The following is a 22,807-nucleotide window of genomic DNA, read 5'->3' as shown; positions in this document are numbered from 1 at the left end:
CTATTTTAAATGTCATTTTTATTTTATTTAATTTTTTTAAATAAATGACAATTTTCCTTCTCTCCCATCCTCTGCTCCCTCTTTTTCTCTTCAGCTGTTTTTTTTTATTTATCGCCCGGTACACCACTTACGTGCAGAAAGTTTAGCCTGATGTTGAGGGAAGCGAAGATTACCCGGGCAACATAAACCGATACCGACGACATAAAGGTGCACGAGCGATATTAGATATCAAACCACCCCGCTCTAACCTTCCGCCTTTGGGTATCCCACCGAGAGCTATCAGACTGATAGAATATGTTCGACGTCGTCGTCGTCGCGACGCTGCAGCCCCACCTCCCGAATTCTATATCGGCCCGTATATGCAATCGCCATACATACGCTTTATTTAGAGTGGCTTTTATCGCTCTCGCGCAAAGTTAACTTATATCTCGAAAATACAGCTTACCTTTATTCCGCCGTCACCCGTTTCGTACACCGAGCCATGGTGGTGCTTCGCTTTTCTTCATTTATATTATGCGGCAGCATATTTACCAGAGACGCAGTAATAATCTCTTTGTCTTTGTTCACTGCGATTACCGTGATTTAGTTTGAAATACGTATATACAGGGTGTCAATCACATTACCCGTCGTATGCAGATAAAGCAGATTAAACTGAGAAGAAAAGTCTTGTACCATTTTTTTATAACGCTTAATAAGAGAGTTATTATTGAATAAAGTCAGGCCAATCATCGCCGATCTTTAGCCAGACGCACGTCAGTGAGGTGCTGTAAACAGCTGAGCGCTCACGCACACATGCTAGGCACACGCGGCTCATTGACGTGCGTCCAGCTAAAAGTCGGCGCTGAATTGCCAGATTTCACTCAATAATAATTCTCTTATTAAGCGTTATAAAAAAAATGGTACTTTTCTTCTCAGTTTTATCTGCTCTATCTGCATACGACGGGTGATGTGATTGACGCCGGACACCCTGTATATGTACGCACAGTGACAATTATCCCGATCCACTCGCCCGTCACTTTACGCGTCGTTTCTTAAACATTTATTGCACTCACGACGCACTCGAGACGGTCGAAACGACGCGAATCGCGAAGAAACGTTCTTCCGACATTTGCGATGTCCGTTGAGGTTTATTGAAAATTTGAAATTTTATGGCGACAACATTGCAACAATAAACTTTTGAGATATTTAATAACTTTTCGGTTGGTATCCCTCGCAACGCGAAGCTAGCAAAATCATAGCGTCATAGACATAAAAAGTATAGATCGCGTTTAAGCAAAACACAACAACAACAAAATGCATAAAACATGATAGAAAAGATAAGAGATAGCGCTTATTAGTCGAATCCTAAATAATCAGAAAAGCGACAATAGCGTCTCGTTTGCTGATTGGCTGATCGTCATGTTGGGCCCGTAACGTACAAATTAACCGCAACCAGTATATTGTAAGTAAAAAAAGGTATATTTGTAATGTTATTTTCTAGAAAAAAAAATATTTTTAATATTCCTGAAACTATTAAGATATTTCAAATGTATATTTACGATTACCAATTCACTGCTGCAAACGTATATTTACAAATGGACAACTGCGGGCCCAACATGGCGATCATGGGAAGCATGGAGGGGGTAACGATGTCGCTTCTTTAATTATTTAAGACTCTACTCATTAGGGTATATGAAAATAAATTTGCATAGCGTATAAAAATATATGTGTAAGGAAATTGATTGATTTACGAACAAATATATAAGAAAATAGACGAACACATTTTCTACATGTTTATGCTATGAAAGATTGTCTGGATGTACCCTTATAGGCCCTGACATAATAATTTTAACTTATTTAAATAAATAATATTATAATTAATTTAGATAGATTATATTGATTTATTATAGATTGATTATATATTATAAGTTATATTTATAGATAGATATTGTCGAAAATATATATTAGATACTCTTTGATGATGAAATATAATTAATATCTATATTACTAAATGATGTGACAACATATTATCGGGTTTTAATTATTTTAAATATTATTTATATTGTCTTTTTATATTTAAGTAGACTTTATAGAATCCTGTATAGAATCTTTTAATTAGAGACATTATAATAGTGTCTCTATCCTTTAATATGCAACTGGCGCCATCTAGTGCCCGAATTTGCTACAAGATACACACATGCACTAATATTTTTTACTAGTTTTCAAACCAATTAAAAAAAAGCTGAGAGAGCGTACTAGTGTACCTAATTGCCGCGAGGGATACCAACTGAAAATTTATTGTCGTAAAGTTGTCGCCATAAAATTTCAAATTTTTGGTAAATCGCAATGAGAGCGTTGCAAGTGTCGGTTGAGATGGCGAACGTTTCTTCGCGATTCGCGTTGATCTATCTATCGCGATGTGTCGTGAATACGATATGAGTGTTCGGGTAAAGTGAGTGTCAGACCGCGCGATCATAATTAGCCGTATTTCTCCGATCGGTGTAAGTGAGCGCCCGGAATAAAGGGCACCAATAATGACGGCGTAACTGATATTGTGACTTTTTTCGCCTGAAGTAAGTCGCACGCACGTTTACCTGGAGTAAACGATAATTCCAACGCCGTAACTATTGCGATCTGATTCCAAATTTATGTATATGTATGCGTCATATAAAAATATACTTAGTATTAGCTTATATATTTGTCTCAAGAAAGAGAAAATTACGAGTCATTTTCTTTGGTAAAGCATAGAAAGGTATCTTGTCTTTCTGCGATCTTATCTCTCCGCGCGATTGCGATTCGATACACAAATATAATATTAAGAAAGTATGTGACATATATCGAAATACTAACAAAAGCATTAAAATTTCATAGATTGTTCTACTATTTCTTCTGAATATTTGTGCAAAAACTAAGCACAATTCTCTTAATGGTTTGGAAGTTATTTAAATTTAAAGTTACTATTGATTCTTATGAAAAATCGCCTATTGTAGAAGTTATTGACAAATTTGACAAAGAAAAAATATTATCAATAAAATAAAAATTTTCACATATATTAAGGAAATTCTAATAAATATTTTTGCAAAACTTGATTTAGATTCATTAATTCGTTTAAAAGTTATTCACTAAAAATTGTAGAAAAATATTATCTGTCTCTTTTTCTCTTTCTGCAAATTACTCGTTTTTCATTGTTTTTTGCAATTGATTTCAGAGGATATTTACGATCAATCATTTTCTTTTACGAATACGTCAAAATCCATATTCCATTATTTTGTGATACTTTAATTTTTTTCATATCCCGAATTAATTTTTTTAATTTTTCAAACACTATAAACGTAAGAAACATGTTTTCTTTTTAATTTTGACAATTTTTTGCTACTATTTGTACATCCAAAACATCCTTAAATATTGAGAATATGTAGTTGTACAATTGAATCTATATTTTGCCTATGGTGTACGCGAGATGGCGACTTCGCGCTGAGGTGTCGTGACGTCACTTCGCTATGGTACCAACTGCGTACTTTTTTATGAATTTATTGTCATAAAGTTGTCACCACAAATTTCAAATTTTCGGTAAACCGTAACCGTTCGGTGCATCTAACGAGTGTTGAGTGAAATGACGAGCGTTTCTTCGCGTTGATTTATCCGTCCCGAATACATCGTGTGTGCAATAAGTGATTGAAACTGACACGCGAAGTGACGGGCAAGTCCTAGATCGTAAATATTGGCCCATATAATCGTAATCAGCTATATTTTTCTGATCGTTAAGTGAACAGAGTAATAGAATAAAGGAGCATTAATGGCGGTAACTGAAATTGCGGCGTTCTCGAGCAAAGACGATGAAATGTCAGACATCGGTGTTTTGCAAAAAAATAGACTAAAGCTTTGCAAGGCATCTAATTTCGAGAGAGACAAAGCTATCCTTTCGGATGATGTTACGCGATTCATATATTCGGCAAAGTTGTCATCGCGTATATCGAATCTTTTGTCAAGACTAAAGTTGTATCACATTGCGTTAGAAATACCGTACGGAATGATGAACAGTCTCTCCGCGTTTCGCGTTGATATATATTCGTCCCGAGTGTGCCATGAATGCAATTAATGTTCGAAAATGTCGCGCACAGTGATGGGAGAATGTCGGAATATCGCGACAGTAATTAGTTTTAATCTACGCGATTGTAATTAGCCACATTTTACCAATTAATGCGTATACAAATAATTGTTCTCGGTGCGCAATCGGTGTAAAAAATTACCGCCGCATATTTTAAATTTTCCGTACGAGAGAATTGAAGTTTGTCGTGTATCGCGGATAATAAAATATCGAGTGCAAACAGATTTGTGCAAGGATCATTACATCTCGCATTTACTTATTCGTCTCGAGTACATTGAGAATGGAATATAAGTGTTGGGAAATATCTTGCAACGGACGTGTTGGATTGCGGCAATTAAGTACGAATCGGAAGTGTTAAATTTAGCGATGGACGTTCGTCTCGATTTATCAATTGGATTACACGATTGTGTCTACCGCGATTATTATCGGAATTCATCGCTTCGCGCGTACCAGCATTTATCGCGAAACGTCATTCTCCAAACACGTGTTTCGCGCAGTAAAAAATATTTCTTAATATCGCGTGTGAGTTAGGAATGTCGAATTTAGCGATGGACGATCGTCTCGATTTACCAATTGGATTACACGATTGTGTCTACCGTGGTTATTATCGGAGTTCATCGCTTCGCGCGTGCCAGTATTTGTTGCGAAACATCATTCTTCAAACATGTGTTTCGCATATTGATAAATATCTCGAGTATTTTTTAACATCGCGAGTGACAGGCAAATCTGAAGTGTCGAATTTAGTGACAGACTAAAAACAGTATATTTTACAATTGAGTTTGATGTTGAGTTATGGATTATGCGTTGATTTATATACGAGACGACAACGGCGATGCATCCAGTAAGTTAATTAATTATTAAAGATTTTGTTTTATTTTTACTTATTATACATGTATAATGATTGCTAAGAACTAAATATGCATATCGACTAAACCTCTTTATGAGATGCAAATTATACTTGTTGACAGAACATAAAACGCAATATTGACACATTCGCATATACGACGATATACTATTGGTGCAAATTTTTTCAATACGTCAAATTGATTGTAATAAATGATCTATACATCTATCAATTTTGATCTTAATTATGTAAATTATAAAATAAAAACAAAATAATATTACCGATAATCGCGATTTATTAAAAGGATTAACAATACATATGATTGTAAATTTGATATGAATTTAAGCAATTTTAATATGTATACATATAACAATTTAAATTCATTGCAGTCATTAATAATATTTTATGTATATTGATTTTGCTAAAATCTCAAATATAATTTTGCTTAATAATACTGTCATTGTAACAAAAAATATGCTTTGCAATCTATATTTTATATTAATGCAATAATCGATGAATCTTAGCACTTAATAAATAAATTAGAACCCTTAATTAATTTTGGAATCCGGAATTGATTAACCAATTAATTGATACAAATTAAATATCTTATCATAAAATATATACTTTCTACTATTTATATTTTACCTTGTAATTATTATTACTTTTACATAACTTGAGAATATATCAATTTTTCGCAATTGAAGGAAATACGAATTAAAATATAAGAGATTTAATTAATACATCAATAATGAAATGAATAAAAAATAAAAAAAAACCACAAGAAAAATAATTTGTCTAGATATTTGAATACTGGATATTTGAATATAATAATATAATAAGCCGAGGATTTTTCAAATAGGTTTAGTGAATCACACACACACACACACACACACATACACATTTTGTCAGGCTATTGTATTCGGTATTATTCGGTATCAGGCATGCTCTCTCGAAACAAAGGATGAAACCAACACGGATTAAACCTATTATTTTGCTGTTCATTATAACAATTATCTGTTGATGGAGTGAGGTATACGGCACGCCGGGAAACCGGCGAGAGAATAATGATTGAAAATAACAGGAATCACATAAACGTGCAATCATGGTAGTGCCGGGGTACTCTAGGGAATAGTCGGAAATGATCACAGATTTCAGGGCAGTGTGATCATTCGGCTCGAAGACAAGCATTATGATAATGATCCTCATTACGCGCGATCAGATTATATATTATAGAATTACAAGCCTGTTATGATAAATCATTAGTCTTGTTGCGGCTATTCTTCGTTATGTGATTTAACGGCCGTTATACTTGTTCCATTAAGTATAATATTATTAATGTTGGCATTTATATTATATTATATTATCGTTTATATAAATATCTCATTTCTCTACAGACTTAAATACTAATTATTAAATACGTGCAAAAAATATAATCTATATCATATGAGAGAAAGCATAGGACTTGACCGATTTTTAATTTTATCGAAAATTTATTTTAAATTTTAAATTTAGAGCGAGTTACTTCATCTAAAATTTATATTAAAAATAAATAATATTTATTTAAATATACGGTGGTCCATTTAAAGTGTTACAAGTAAATAACTTTGAAACTATTATTAATACAAAAATATGTTTTAAACGAAAGTTGCTTGGATGTTATATATGACGACATAATCAATTATATTTTTTATCGTTATCATAGGGTTTTGCCCATCTTTCCCCTATGTTTTCAATTTATTACATATAAATAAATAAATCTCCTAAAGTTTACTTTATTAAATGCACATGGTGTCAGAAAAATTATAATCTATGCAATACTTTTTTGCTCATAATTTTTTTTTATAAACAAAAGCTTAAAACCTTTTTTTTTATAAACAAAAGCTTAAAACCTTTTCGAGGATACTCAGGACATTGACCTTGACAATATATCAAGCTCAAGATCATTGGGACTGAGTCTGTTTTTGTAAAATTTTATCCCTTTCGTTACTTGAATCTTTTACGATTCGCGTATTATTGCGTACTTTCAATCCGAAAATAGTAGACGAATTACATTTAAATCGAGAATTTCAACACGCGACGCGAAATTGTAAGGTAAACTAATTTTACAAGAGGATAGAATTATTATCCAAAACTGCCGATATAGAACTTTATTATTGAATATATAATACATATTTCTTAACGTACTGACGAATGATAATTTCGACGCGTCCTTATTCTTTTTCTCCTTGTTATAATGAGGTAAATTCCACTATATTGAGCTGACATATATTGCTATTTCTTACAAGATATATTTTTGATTCTCTCTCTCTCTCTCTCTCTCTCTCTCTAAGTATATTTAATAAAATAATTATCGCCCATAAAGATTGCGATAAAATAATAATTTATTTCTATTTTCTATTTTCTCGACTCCTGTTTGAAATGTATAAATTGTGCAAAATACCTATCTATTCCGATAAATTGCTATATATTTACGAGTCATTAATTGAGAGATTTAATTAATTGTCCATGTGAATCGTCAATTATAATAATCGCGTTTATTCTCTCGATACTTTTTATGATCGCGTTTCTTTCAGCTGACAGACAATGAGAATAAAGCGACTGCGTATAGCACATTATACATCGCACAATTCGGTGCTCGGTGTTTTTTAATATTTTTTTGTTTACACATCACACACTGTTACCTTGTTGTCATTTACGAAGTGAAAGCAGGAGCGAGCACGCAATGACATACCGCTCCGAATATATCATTTTATCTCTCGAAATTATCATGACAAATACTACGAGATGCCAAGTCACACTTTCAATTATAATAATTAACGATTATCAATCCGCGATCGATTAACTCTTGCGATACACGACGTGTAACAGTTTCGTGACGATGGCTATTTATTGAAGAAATAATTATATATTTCTTTAAAGTTTATATGTGTGATGGAGAATATATTTCACCATCGCATTTATATTAAATTTTCATTAATTTAAATATAATCCACAATTATCGACTGGAGAGTCATTGATCATTGAATTGAATAATTTAAATAAAGATAAAATATATCGCGATTGTTCATTAATTATTTTTGGGAAAAATGGAAATATATCAAGCGTGTAATATTGAATTTTCGTTTCTCTATGTTTGAATGATATATCGTGTCTTAACTTGACTCATCTAATTACGTGATACTAAAGGGAAATTATTGGTGTGCATGTGCGCGCGTGCGCGTGTGCGCGTGCGTGTGTGTGTGTATGTCATTAACAAAACATTACGAGTGTGAGACAAATTCGATAGCCGAGCAGCACCGCGACGTATTTATGTAATTAATAAGTATATTCGTTTATTAATCTCGTAATTTATTAATAATTTATCAACCGTGTACTATAAATTCGAAGTTTATACATCGTAATAAAAATGTCAAAATACGTGTGAGACTTATTCGATCCATTGTGCAAAGAGTTTGTGCAAACTCAATTCAATATTTTCAAATTTGCAGTTATTTTATCTCCTTTTACTTTTGAAATTAAAATTACTTATTTATCCTCGCGATAATAATCCAGTTTATATCATATTATGTAATATAAATGTATATAAAAAATTTGAGATTTTGCTTTGAAATATTCAAATTCGTTTAATAAAATATTTATAAATATTTTTAATTATTAAATATGTATAATATTAATTTAAATTATTATTAAATATAATTTAAAGAATGATAAGTTCAATTGAAAAGAATAATTATTTTTTAAATATTTTTTCTATAATATTTTATATTGTATATTATTTTTAAATATATCTATATTTTACAGATCAACGTGGTTAATTCACAACTTCGCTTTGTGCATCAGACCGGTGAGTGATTTTCCATTTTTGTAGATAATATATATATATATATATATTTAATAAGAAAAATTTGAGAAAATTATATATTTGTCGTACTGTAAAGAGAAAATATATGACAATGAATCGAATAGGGATAAAAGAAACGCGGGGACGAATGCCAATAATTTTTTATTAACTGTATTTACGCACGTACGAGCGAGAATATTATATAGGCATTTATTGCACATACACAATCGAATTTTAATTGGCAATATTTCGAGCATTATTAATCGATAAGAATTCATTCGAGCTGAAGGGAGTGTTAACTATATCCGTTAGAAAATAGCGGGATACCGCGGTGACGATCGAAAATTGAATGGAAATGGCGCGGTGTGCGCGGCAAACAAAGAAATCAAAGGACAGTTAGCTTCCCGTTGCGATGCTCTATGCTATCGGTTTTACTCTTCGTTGGCCGCCGTTGCAGCGGGCCAATCCTCACCCTAGTCGAATCCCGAAGCTTTTTCCGCGGTCGTTATGGGTATTTGTACAACACAATTTATCTCGCCCCGGGGCCACGAGCCACAATAGCAGTCGCGCGACGGCCCCGTCAACTCGACTCGAAGGAAATATCCGCCGTAACAATCGATTACCGGCGAGTGAAAGGAAGAGAAACCATCGGGGTCGAGAGATTCGGCGGCACGTATACGCATACATACATCATGCCCTGGCAGAGACCTGAAACTTGGACGCACGCTGCGTCATCGGGATTAAATAGACAATTAACTGACAGTATGTAGGAAACTTTAAGTATATATAGATACCATCAAGAATATAGATAAATCAAATCTTTTTAATATTTTCAATATCGAAATATCGCGTATCGCGAATGAAATTGTCTTGTTGTAAAATTATGAAATATATATATATATATATATTTTTTTTCAAATATATTGTATAAAAGTCTGGCCTCGGTGATTTCTTTATTCGTGACGATGAAGATTTATTAATTAATCCCGATTTTGCAATTCTGAAGGCGCTTTCAATATCTTGCCTGTCGACTATCCCACGTTCTACCTTCATGTTTACACGTATTCCGGAGACCATAAATAAACCCGCGCGGCACGGCCGTCCGCGACACGGTCGCTTGTGCACGGGAAAACTTGACTAATTGCGAGAAACCACCCTGACGTCGCTGCTCGTTTCTTTCCGTCGAGATAGCCTCTTCGTGCCGCTTCGTCCCCGCCTTTTACGGTCTTGTAATATACAGTTGGAGAGCACAACGCGCGGTTTTTCGTCGGCCGTTCATCATTCCGAGACTAATCTCTTCTACTTGGTCTGCGCTGACGCATCGTTTGTCTTGCCCTTAACGTAGCTAGGTAGCTAGTATGGCCGTCCCCCGTCCGATCGAATGCCGGACTTTGCTTGCAATCATTCCCTGACCCGTCTCAACTTTTTGCTTCGGATTTATGTGCCACGTGTAACTTAGAAGCATGATCCTTTGATTTTCATTATTCCGTCCGATTATTTATGTAATTTATAATTCAATTCATTTACGTATTATTTTTAATGACAATTCCGCATACGACTTTTAAAACGTCTATAATGTAGCTAATTAATTTAATTAATTAATCATATATACGTATCGTGTATAAGAACATTATTATTAAACATCATCTCCTAAATAACTATAACTGTCACAATATCTAGAGTGCAAACAAGTTTGTTCGCGAAACCGAATCGATTTGTAGTGTAGTTTTGGAAGAAGTCCCGTAATGGAGAGCGAGGGGGAGAAGGAGAAGTTGTGCGAAATGACGAAGCCTGCGGCCACATAATCTCGTTTAGTGGAGGTAATTGCTTCCTAATCGCGCGCGACCAATCAGCCTAACTGTGTTACGCTATCTAATTCGTTTATGCGGCAATGTTGTATCGCCTTATCGAAGCACCGGATTACTCGGGTCCTTTTCCGTGCGACTCCCTTCCATAATTCGCCTCAATTCCGATTTCGAGCTGTCGATCCGAAGGGCCGTAATCGCTTTGCCATTTGTATATATATGGTCACTTAATTGCTTTCTAATAGTTTCTCATGCATCAATTCGTTCCGATTGACGATTTGCGCTATCCTGGATCTTAATTTTCTGGAGGAAACAACTTTTTTAAGCGTCGATTATTAATACTAAATTTAAATATAACTTGTTCATTCAAGATTTTATTTATGAAACAGGCATGTCGAAGAGTTTTAAAAATAGAAATTAATTTTTATGAGACAACTTATCATTATCATTTACATTTTATATCTTTTATTTTTTTATTTGATTCTTTTATTGATTTTTTTATTGACTTCAAACTTTGGAAGAGAATTGATATTTTATGGAAAAATATGTGTAATAATTTAAAAAAAAAGTATTTTTAATATTCAAAAAAATTAATGACATAATTTATATCTCGTATATTCTGAAAATACAACACAGATATATTGATTATTTTAGTTAATACTCTTGTAAATGTAAAATAAATTTTGTGAAGATAGTAATTTTTGCATATGTAAATTTTGAATTTAATTTAATAAGCTAATTGATTCAATGAGTTTATTCATATCTGGACAATGTGAAAATGTGCTTCGTTACCGGATTTTTTGATAAATCTAATTCGCATTTTTTTCATTTCGCAGTCGTATATTCGTACGTTAGCGATAAATGCAAAGAATAACGATATATTCAAGTTGTGTAATTCATATTGATTGATATTCATATTGAATATAACAAAGTTTAAACTACGTGGCATAAAAATAATAGTGCATACATACATATGAAAGACAGTGTAAAGGGCATGATGCGAAACCGGTTTGTCGTCCAACGAACGAAAACCATTGAATTCACTGGCGCCAACTAATCCGTTTGAAGCACTCTTCGGTAAGTGCCGCTGCTTTCTTTTACCGCCGTCGATGCCTTCCCTAATGCAAAACATTGCCGGAAGAGAACTCTTGACTAGGTACTTGATGTGCAACGTTCTTGTCACGGCCAAGAACAGCACGTTACGCAGCCATAGTTTAAGCCGCGAGTATAATATTCGATGAGAAATGATAAACATTGTGCACGTTAGGAGGATTGATATGCAGAGAGAGAGAGAGAGAGAGAGAGGACACATTTGCTGAATTTTGTGAGATTAATTTCCTTGTGAGCGAAGCTTTTCGCGCAAGAAATAATTTTTACAATACAAAGAAATGTAGATGAAATGAACATATCGCGGTTTACATTTGGAAAAAAAAATTTCTAACAGTTCCCACGGATCGAAACGCAATCGCGATTCGAAGCAAAGGTCTTTTCGCCGGATTGCCTATATATTTTCTTACGGTTCGGTTTCGCAGTTCCACGGATCGATAGAAGCTAACGCGCACGGCTGAAAGGTTGACCACTCATGAATACATTATCCTTTCTAACGAGGTGAATAGGTCAAGTAGATGGAGTCGCAGCGTCTGTCCATAAATCACTCAAAGGGCGAGCGAGAGATCACGCCACGTGCAAGAGCGCCGTCGCCGTTCAATGCCGCTCGACTTTTCGTGCATCTGCTTCCGCTTTTTATTCCACGATATTCTCTCTTCGCGATAAGAGAGCTCTCGTCTCTCGTTCTATTAGTCAACTTGTAAAATTATCGTCGGTTCTGCGATTTTTATCACGTATCTATGTTCCCGCGAGATATTAAAACATTGCGAGTGGTGGAAAAATGATAATAGCGTGCGACATATTAATCGGAAATATCATTAACATTTTTCATAGAAGCGATTTCAACTACAGTTGAAACATTTTGTACATCATAGTATTTTCATAGAAAGAATGGAATTCTAAATCCATATATATATTATATATATATATATATATTCATACGATATATGACAGTTGCGCGTTTCGTATAAAGTTGATACATAAATGTTATCTGGTCTGAAATCAATTTAAATAATTTAAGCTTATCGGTGATGGTGAATTGTCGAGCGTTTTCAATGGGAAATCGATGCTTTTATAGCGCAATCGTCTGTTGTATTGATAAATGATTTATTTTAATGTAGCAACAACGTGGTGATTAAGGTCGTGTTTACACTGAAAACGCGAATGCGCTAATATTGATTTGCTGTAATACGACAGAAACGATGACGACCACAATTTGTAATTCTCGCCGGAGCGTTTAACTGAACATTGTTATTTTACGCAGTCGGTTATTAGACGAATTTACATATAACAGTTTAATGTTTTGTACATGATGAAACACTGACATACAAACATTTTCTAATTTAGATTTCGCGCATTTTTTTTTTTTTAAATGAATATAATAATTTTTAAATCTCAAAAGAATTGTGAAGAATAATTTACTCGTAAGTTTTTATATTAAGTATGAGACATTGACTTATAATATATATTATAAAACAAATTTTAGATATCATCGTGTATATTTAATTATTATGAATAACTAATTAACGATTTTATATATCTTCAACTTTACTATTCAACATAAAATTAAAAAAAAAATACTTTATATTATTTGATACAGTATTTTAGATAAATTTTATATATAAAATCATATTTTATCAATCAAATAAATATATTGATATATTGTGAGAAAGATTATTTATTATATAAATTATCTTTAAAAAAAGTGTGAAGGGAGTGCTAATGAAACTTTTCGTATGTCCTACAAAAAAATTCTAAACTAATCAATAGAAGATTTTGGCGCGTGTGTGATGGTATATAAATACGATAATAATAAATACGAATTTTTTTTTTTTTTATAAGAAACAATTTGCTGTATTTCGGTTCTAAAAAGAATCAAACTGTGATTAACATAGAATAACAATAATAGAATAACGACAAGTTGACGTAGATAGTGACACTGTCGCACGCGTGCCAAGTAAATACAAAGCTTTAACCATATTTAAAATCCAGGAATATACAAGATCAACATAAGAATTAGAATCGTGAGCAATTTGCGTCGACAATTGTGTAAATGTCTTTCGATCATAACCTACAACGTTGCGTTATAATAAAGCTATTTACAAGTTACAGTATCTCGTGTAATAATCATCATTCCTGCTGCTCTTATAATGTCATGTATACACAAAGTTCGATGCGCTACGTAATATCGATAGTTACTAAAACTTTGGTTACGCAAAAATAGACGCAGATATATATTTATATATATTCATATATATATATATATACGTATATATGTATATCCGAACTATTTGCCATCTCATTAAATTTGTTAGAGTTATACGTCTATAAACAAATGTACAATAATTACAAGGGAAGTAGGACATGTGGATATTATAAATAGTACATATATAGTGATTACATTATATTAATTATTTTTCATAGCCGCAAAAACGGGAGATGCTTCAGTCGAATGTGATGGAAAAGAAATTGCCGCATCGTGTATATAAAAATACATAACTCTTTCAATTCAGAATTATACACATTATACGTTTGAAATAATTAATCATAATAATTATATTTAAAAAAAAAATAGAAGGAAACTATTACTGTTGTTTCGTTTAAAAGAAAATATTTGCTTAAAAATAGTATTAAAGGATCGATGTCAGATTTATTTTATTTAGATATTTCGACTACAATACAAATTTTCAGTTTGAAAAGATTGACTGCTCGCAATAATAACGCAAATAACAATATAAATTATTTAATTATGCGTTGTGAAATACACGGAATGTATTTTAATTCATTCTTCTTTTAGCGTAAACGAGAGGAACGTTTTATTTTAACGCTGTCATAAAACCAGTTTTTTTTTTTAACAACATAAAATCATCGCAGTGGTTTGCGTGTAGCATATAGCAAATAATTTTTGTATTGATCGTCGAGCGATCAAATAAACGTCTCTAATAAAATATTTGTCTATTCAATTACAATTATTTTCATCGAAAATAAAATCCCCGTAATTGCGCATTCGTTAACAAATCCTAGTCATGCACACATTCGCACGCATATAATCTCTTTCGTGGAAGCGCATCGCGTCGCATTCTCTCCCTCTCTTTCTCACTCAAAAATCACAGTTAAACATTGGTTTTTCGACGTTTGGTGTGGCACTCGTCATTAGATACTGAGAGATACATCGGACGCAGCAGAATAGATAGAGAAGGTGGAGCAATAAAGTTGATTCGCGCGTTCCACAATTTTTAAATTTTTAAATTTTCGTAAATTAAAATTTTGCCAGTTGTCTAAAAAAGTTTGACCGAATGTGTTGAACATATTCAAAAGTACAGCCTGACCGACGCACGCTACCTCTTAATCTTCCATCATAATAAATTCATCATTCTGTTTAAAGTTGACGCGCGATGCGTTCTCTTATTTGAAGAAAGTGGTTCATAATTCATTATTGTGTGAGTTTATAATTAGACATAAATTAATTGGATATTGGATTCTTCTCCGCACATTGCGGCTGTTGTCCCTATGCTGATCAACTTGGTATAGAAATTACGAGTTCTAAGACTCAATCAAAACTCCATTGCTTCAATATAGAGCAATATTGCGATTCTAGTTGACTATAGTCAACTAAAATAATAAATAGAAAAAAATTACAAATTTGAGAGAGATAACGCCGTGAAACAGACGAGAGCAGCTGATAGCTCTCGGCGAAATAATGCATTAGGGATGTTCAAGCCTTGAACAGCAGGACGTCAACGCAACAGCAGAAAGTGTGGTATATAACTTTTTGTTATTCGAAATCAATACACATATAAATATAAGAAATTTTACATATGGCATATATGTATATACATATCATATATATGTAATGAAAGAGGTTTTGAAAATAGATATTTTATAGAATTTCTATAAAATCTACCTATAAATCTTATACGCACGATATATATACACACACACAGCACACACATTGTGGTTGCAATTTGAAACATGTTATTTATCTTTGCCAGTGTTGACAATGCGATGTACATTGCATTTTAATATCAATATCTTCTATAAGATCATTAATATCGATATAAGATTTTTAATATTCTAACATCAAAATATTCGGACTATAATAGATTTTAAATGAGAAATTTTTAAAGAGGATAATATCAGATTGCTTAAACACGGTACTTTGCAAAGTAATGAGAAATAAAAGTATCATCTAATCAATTTTTTTATTCTCATTTAATTCCCTTTATTGACTTCATTTTTTGTACAGTGTTATTGAAATCGTTTTTTACCTTTTTATTTATACATGAATAAATTATATATTGTATATTGTGATAATAATAATAATAATGTAAGTCTCAAAAGATAATGTTAAAATGCAATGTATACAGCGCATTGTCAAAGCTGTCAAAGACAAATGATACGTCTCATATTGCAACCATGTATATCTTCTTCTTCTTCTTCTATATAATGGTCACTGCTGATCTAGATGATCAGATAATTCTGGCCAACAACTGGTTGAGAGTTATCCAAATATGTGGTTACCCAACAAAGGTGGGGACGCCATAAATTAATTGTCTTGAAAGAGGCATTCGATAATATGAATACATTAGATCAATGAAGCACTCGAAAATAGTCCAGAAATGGGAAAATAACGATAATTAATAGGAGGCACTCGAAAATATGTCCGCACATGAATTATATCAAGATGGCGCCCCCCAATCATGTACATATATATATATATGTGTGTGTGTGTGTGTGTGTAAATTTTTTTTTCTTTTTTTTAATATAGAGATAGACATTTCATAGAAATAGATATTTCTATAAAATATTTATTTCAAAAACATTTTCATTTTAACTTTCATTATTTATATCTTAAGCTTATTATCTCAAAAAATAGTTTTTCATAAAATATTAATGAAATTAAAACTAATGTAAAAGAATAAAGACATAATGACTAACAAAGAAATAGAAAATAAAATAAATTTTTTTTTCATATTGTAACAATATTTATATTACATGTTTTTATAAAAAAACGCTAAAATTTTATGAAAATTTTTGAAAGAATCCAAAGAGATATTTAATTTCTATTTGAACCTGATTCTTCATTGTCAAGTGAAGTTAATGATAATAGAAGCAAATGCTGTTCGTATTCATATATTATTATCCGGATGCTGCTGAGCGAGAATTAATCATCCTAAATGCAGTTCGAATGCAATACAGTTTTGATAAAAATAGATTATTATTCCTGTAAAGAGAGCTGAGGTAGGGATACGCAGCCATCTTATTTTTTTAACCTCAAAAGATTGAATACTTACTTTCCAAAAAAAAAGCAGTTTTTGCACAAAGTAGGACTTTTAAGTGAATATTTATTGAGAATTCTAAATACTCTCAAAACTTAATATTTATTAAAGATATATACTATCTACGAAATATATATCAAAATCCCGGCTGCGTTAACATGGAAACACTAAGGATTCGCGCTTAAGAACAAGTAGAAGGTGTCGTTTCGGGTGTACATTACACATTATTCAATCTTTCAAGTTCTATACTGTATTTTCAATCGCAAGGTGAAAAAAGGCTTAGCGTACAATTTTGCAGAAGACGCAGACCATCGCGTACTAATAAAAAAACAAAAAATTAAAAAGAAAAAATAATCCTACCGCGCCTCGATATCCGCTCGATAACTTTAGACCTTCCTCCTTACGAGATTCCGTAAATACATGCAAGCATCACGTCGGCGGAACACGCGACACTCTCCGGTTTACGTGCTCGAATTCGTAGAGAAATCACAGTTCGCCGGTCAACTCACCTCGCAAGCGTTTGGCTCACGAGTGCTCGTTACCGAGAACTCATTGATGCATCCCGGAGGCGGCACCTAGACGAGGCCCGTAAATAGAGTAGGGCGAAAAATACGGCGGTAGTCCGGCGGTCGCGTGCGGATGCGGCGGCGGCGGTGGCGGCGGTAGCGGCAGGCCCAACGACGACAAAGACGGCGGTAACAGCGGCGAGGGTTTTCCATAGGGATGATAGCGCGCGGTGGCGAGCGGGCTCAAGGGTGGCGTGGGATAAGATCTGGCGAACAGGGGATGGGTCGGTGGTAATCCGACCGGTGGCGATAGCAGGGACAGCGCGGCGGCCGCGCTCGCGTGATCGGTCGCGCCGTTGCTCGACACGCTCGTGTGACTCCTGAGATGCTGCAGCAGCTCCTCGGACGTGCCGAATCTCTTGCCGCAGTACGCAGTGTCGCCCGCGATCCAGTTACATACGTAAGGTAGCTGCGTGCCGGCGGCCAACGCGGCTAGCTGCGCGTGCGCGTATACCGCTCCTGCCGTGCCGAGCGGTCCATAAGGCGAGATGCTGCCGGGTTTGTGATCGCACTGGGCGCATCCGGCCGGACAGGAAGCCGATGTCGCGCCCGATGGCAATTTTCCATTGGCAATATTGGCGACGGTGGTCGCCACGGAGCTCGACAGTAGATGCGAATTCAGTTGGCAGCCGGTGCAGTAGGGATCCCGGCATATCGGCATCAGGCTATCCGCGGGCCCACCCGTTTTCAGTCGCGTATAGCTGAGATAAGGATTAGCGGCTACGAGACCGTTTTTCAGGGCGGCGTGATGCTGAGACATGAGCGAGCTGGCCATCACGTCGATGGGTAATTGATTAGGACTGTAACCCAAGTAGGCGGCGGTGGAAGCCGGTAGACTGACGCCCGGCTTGAACGTGCCCAATGGGAGATCCTTGATAGATGGATCGGTCATCGCGAGGACGCCGGCGGGACTGTAGGCGGGTTTCGCTTGTAACGAGGGGCTACTGACGTTGGTTGGTTGACTCGTAACGGCCTCCACCGTGCTCGACGCTATCAAGGGCGCCGAATTTCTCGAAGCCGGCGAGTCCCGCGTGACTTCCCCGTTCGGCGTCGCCGTTTTTCTACCTTGCGGCGTGACTGCACGCGTTGCCGCGGCGCTCTGATTACTAGGGCATCGTTTGCTGCCGCTGCCAGGTGTTCGGGATCGGCCGCAAGTCGAGTGACTCGACGACGATCGAGGTTCGTCCGGACTGGATGCCTTTTCGCGTCCCAGGCAAGACTCGTACGGCTTGAAACTCGTTTTCGTGGATTCGATCGTCGACGTTGGCACCGACGTGGCCGACACTGTCACCGTCGGCGACCACTTCTCCCGAGATTGCTCCGCGCTCTTGGACGATCTGTTACTCGACGATTTGTCCAAGGAACTTAGCAGCGATTTGTTGGACGGTGGATCCGCTCCTATCTGGCTGCAGGTCTGTGCGAGCAGCGCGAGTGGACTTTTCTTTGCATCTAACTGAAATCAGAATATAAGAGATAAAGCTCGTAATCTTGGGCAAAATAATGGTTCGGCTTTATCAATATTCAATATAAATTCAAACATTTTATTAATCTTTCATGAGTATCGGGAGAAGAGAAATTATCTTTTAAATGCTCCGTGGAAAATGAAAATTTTTTATCGCGCGCAATATACACAATTTTACCTAGCAAAACGTATGCAAATTAAACGTGCCATGTGTATCTATGAAAAAATTCATTATCTTTTAAAACTAAACTTTAATTATTTAAATGAACAACTTTTATTTTTCGATAAAATAACTTTACGCTATATTTTATTTTAATTTAGAAAATCAAATAGATTATATTAACATTTATTAATACACAGACTTTTTCATATTTATGCGCAATATTATAATTATTATCGCTTTCGAGTCTAATCGATTTCATTTCGAATGCAAAATATCAGCGATTATCGATCAACAGTTACGCTGCAATATTCAATCCGACAATTCTCGAAACTTAGCGCGTGTCGCGCGTCTGGGTGGAGGTGCAAGTCCAATTAATGACGCGCAAACCGCAATCTATAACGCCACGTCACTCTCTCGCCGAATGAGAAGTGACGTGAATAAAGGGTGCGTCGGACACACTTGTCCGCCAGAATACTTGATTTGATTATCGAGAATATTTTTAGGCGAGCGACGTCTATTTCCAGATTTCATCTAATACAATCTGTCTTTACGTTGAAACCGAATTATTCCTGATAGCGATAAAATTGGCGTAATAATTTTCGAATATTTATTCTATTGTATTTATAGATTGTAAGTAATAATCTCTTTAATTGTAAAAGTAATAATTAAATACTTAAATTGTAAGTAACAATCTTTTTCTCGCGATAAAAATTAACTGGTTAATTCGAGAAAATATCGCTGCGCGCGCGTTATAATTCTTAACAATCTGAAATATGACGCTGCATCGTGAAAACGTCTTTGATAATTATTCTCACGGATTGATTTTTTCTTTTTTCTTTCGAGAACGAGATACAGAGGATACAATCAATATGCAATTGGCCGATACAGACGTCATTAGCGTGTAAGTGCGGCAATTTAATATCGGCGCCTTCGCGCATCTTCCGACTCGGAGGCGGTCACGATGATGCACTCGGTATAATTAACGTATAGAGGAGCGATATTTCTCTTCGGCTGATACGTCCACCGAACAGATGTTCCGCCGTAATTAAAATGCAACGATCATGCAACACTAATCCGGCCGCTCACGGCCGGTCGGTACTAATGGCGCGACGCCGACAGATATTAATGCCGTGAATTGCAACAGACCATTACGGCAACGCGAGGCTATATATTAATTGCGCTCGTGAAAGTTAACGGGAACGTTCGACCGTAATATTTTAATCCGCTAATGCCACCCGCCGGCTTTTGATTGTCGCGACTAATTTATACCCCTCGTGACATACGCCTTCCTTTTGTTCGCGCATTACGTGTCTTCTACCGAAATCCCTCGGATCTTTTTTTTTTTTTTTTCTACTCTCGAGCCGACCTTTTTGCGTTCACAAGTGCCGCTTTCTAAAAATACCGATAGGGTTGTTACAGAAAAATAAAGCAAACTATTTTATACAAAGGTTTAGTGCTTTGAAGAATCGCCGGATGTTTTATCGTTGTACAATCTTCTATATTTATGTGCTTCGCGTCTGTCATCACAAGGCATAGATATATTTATCATCAATTTTTTGTATCCTTTGCAAGAGATGACGAAATAATTAAATTGTACAATTAATTATGCATTGAAATATTAGAGAGAAATTTGATTATTAAATACATATTGAATACTATTAATGCAGCCGATTATATCAAATATCCAAGAGTCTTCTATTCCACTCGCTTTTCCATCTCGTCCCCCGCGTGCGACAATCGGCATTATATTACGGAATCGCGCTTTGATTTGATTGATGACGCGCGTAAATCAGCGCGACGCACGCCGAGACTTTGCCAACACTCGCTGTTCCCAAAATAGTTTACAGGAGTCCGGAGTATAAAACGCGCATGTTTCCCGTCGGGATTAACGAAACGACGACAGGCGACGTTAATGAGCCGCTGGCAAAGATATTTTCAAGCGGAACTTATACATAGGCGACATTTTAAATATGATTAGTTGCAGTTGCATTAATATCATAAGCATTATTCATAAATATTCGTTTTATATATAAATATATATATATATAAGATTATATCTCAGGATAAAATTAATTTTGTAATCATTAGTCTATTTTCTCACTTTAATATTTGTGATATTCAAAAGTTAAATGTGCAGTTATTAAATCTTTTTCATCTTAATATTATAGTTTTAAATTATTTATATTTATCTATATTAGAGTATTATATATATATATATATATTTAATTTTTTATAAAAACTTTATACAAGTATATATAAAAGTTCTTTTCGCTTTGATGTACGAAATAAATATTTTCTGGAAATTTCAAGTTTATTACATTTTTTTTCGAAATACCTAAACGAACAAAAAAAAAAAAAAAAAACATCTTTTAGTGCCTTATAACTTTGCTGCAGTTTAAAATGCATAAACGGCAGCTGTTAAGAAATATCGGTCATTAAATAAGACTTTAAACGTTGAAAGATCGCGAGCCTCGACAAATCGTCAACTCGAGACGTAAACAGGAATGGAGGATATAAATAATGGACTCCCCGTAAATAGCGACCGTAGGAAGAGAAGAGAAAAGCGACTAGACTAACCGTAGTAGGTAGCGGCGTGAGGTATTCAGGACGGAGATACTGATTCGCGCTGGACGTCAGCATCTTTTGCGGTCGATCCTCGCTCGCGCCGTCGGTTGTACTCGACGAAAGCACCACTTTTTTTCTCTATCACACTCTCCGGCTCATCGGCGATACTAATTCCGGGGGATTCCGTCGCACTTTTCTTTTCTCTCCCTTATTGTATCCGTCGCAGCAACGAAACAGTGGTATCACTCGCGAACGAAGCCATGCATGAGGCTGCACTTTCGATAATGAAATAGCACTTACTCGCGCTCGTCGTTACACGCTCTCTGAGGCGAGCACACCAAAACGTAACGGAAAGAAGTCGTCGGAGCACACCGGAGCGACAACCAGTACATCCGCTCTCTTTGGTATGGCGATAAAAAAAGAAAAAAAGAAAACGAGTCGCGTTCACGAACAAGCGTGCGGAACCTATATAATTGTACAAGTCGACGCGATGAGGCTCGACTCGCAACTGAATCGCTCGCCGCAGTCGACGTGGAGCGCGGTTGCCCTTCTCGTCGCTCAAACCCTCACCATTCCGCCGCGTTCAGCTGACTTCCCCTACCGTACACCGCAGATTCGCGCTCCCCCGAGGAGCATCTTCCCCTTCCTTGCACGCCTCCGCGACAACATCGTGGAGATGCCCTCCCTCCCTCCCTCCTCGGTACCGGACGGTGTATCGCGACTACGACGCGCGGAACGACACGAAACACCACGAGCGGCAGCGACTAACCAATGCGGGCGAAAGAGGCGAACGCAAAGGTGACGGCGACGGCGGCGGCCGACGTAGCGACACGGTGGTCGTTGTCGGTTCGCGCTACGCTGACACTTTTGCCGGGTGCGAGCGACCCGGCCAACGACGTGTCAACTGGCGCTGGGTGCCCTCTCTCGACTCCCACCCCGCACACCGCTCAGGGAGTCCTCGTATATACCACTAGTTCTAGTACTGTTACCTCTCCAACCTTCTCGCCGGCATCGTGGCGTTGTTAAAGAGGCATGGATACCACCGCATAACGCCCGCCACCTGCACGATCTCACGATAGCGCGATTGT

General features: G+C 35.9%; 2 protein-coding genes across 3 annotated transcripts in view; both read right to left on the bottom strand.

The window, feature by feature from the left end:
- The window catches only part of LOC126859364 (phosphatidylglycerophosphatase and protein-tyrosine phosphatase 1), a 42,682-nt gene extending 42,044 nt beyond the window's left edge, over positions 1 to 638 (bottom strand). The window contains exon 1 of one of the 2 annotated variants that reach the window (XM_050610597.1): positions 446 to 638. The gene's annotated coding sequence lies outside the window, so the exon portion shown is untranslated. The remainder of the gene's footprint in view (positions 1 to 445) is intronic. The other variant, XM_050610603.1, reaches the window with a different exon arrangement.
- A 16,052-nt stretch (positions 639 to 16,690) lies between these two features.
- On the bottom strand, positions 16,691 to 22,354 carry LOC126859356 (zinc finger protein Elbow). The gene is made up of 2 exons (XM_050610575.1): positions 21,732 to 22,354; positions 16,691 to 18,982 (listed from the first exon to the last, which is right to left on the bottom strand). The coding sequence occupies exons 1-2, from the start codon at positions 21,792 to 21,794 to the stop codon at positions 17,513 to 17,515; spliced, it is 1,533 nt and encodes a 510-aa protein (XP_050466532.1). The 5' UTR covers positions 21,795 to 22,354; the 3' UTR covers positions 16,691 to 17,512.
- Positions 22,355 to 22,807: the final 453 nt, after the last annotated feature.

Source organism: Cataglyphis hispanica, chromosome 3 (assembly GCF_021464435.1).
Source record: "Cataglyphis hispanica isolate Lineage 1 chromosome 3, ULB_Chis1_1.0, whole genome shotgun sequence".
Lineage (NCBI taxonomy): Eukaryota > Metazoa > Arthropoda > Insecta > Hymenoptera > Formicidae > Cataglyphis > Cataglyphis hispanica.
Note: the sequence above shows the minus strand (reverse complement) of the source record. Positions and strands in the feature narration are given on the sequence as shown.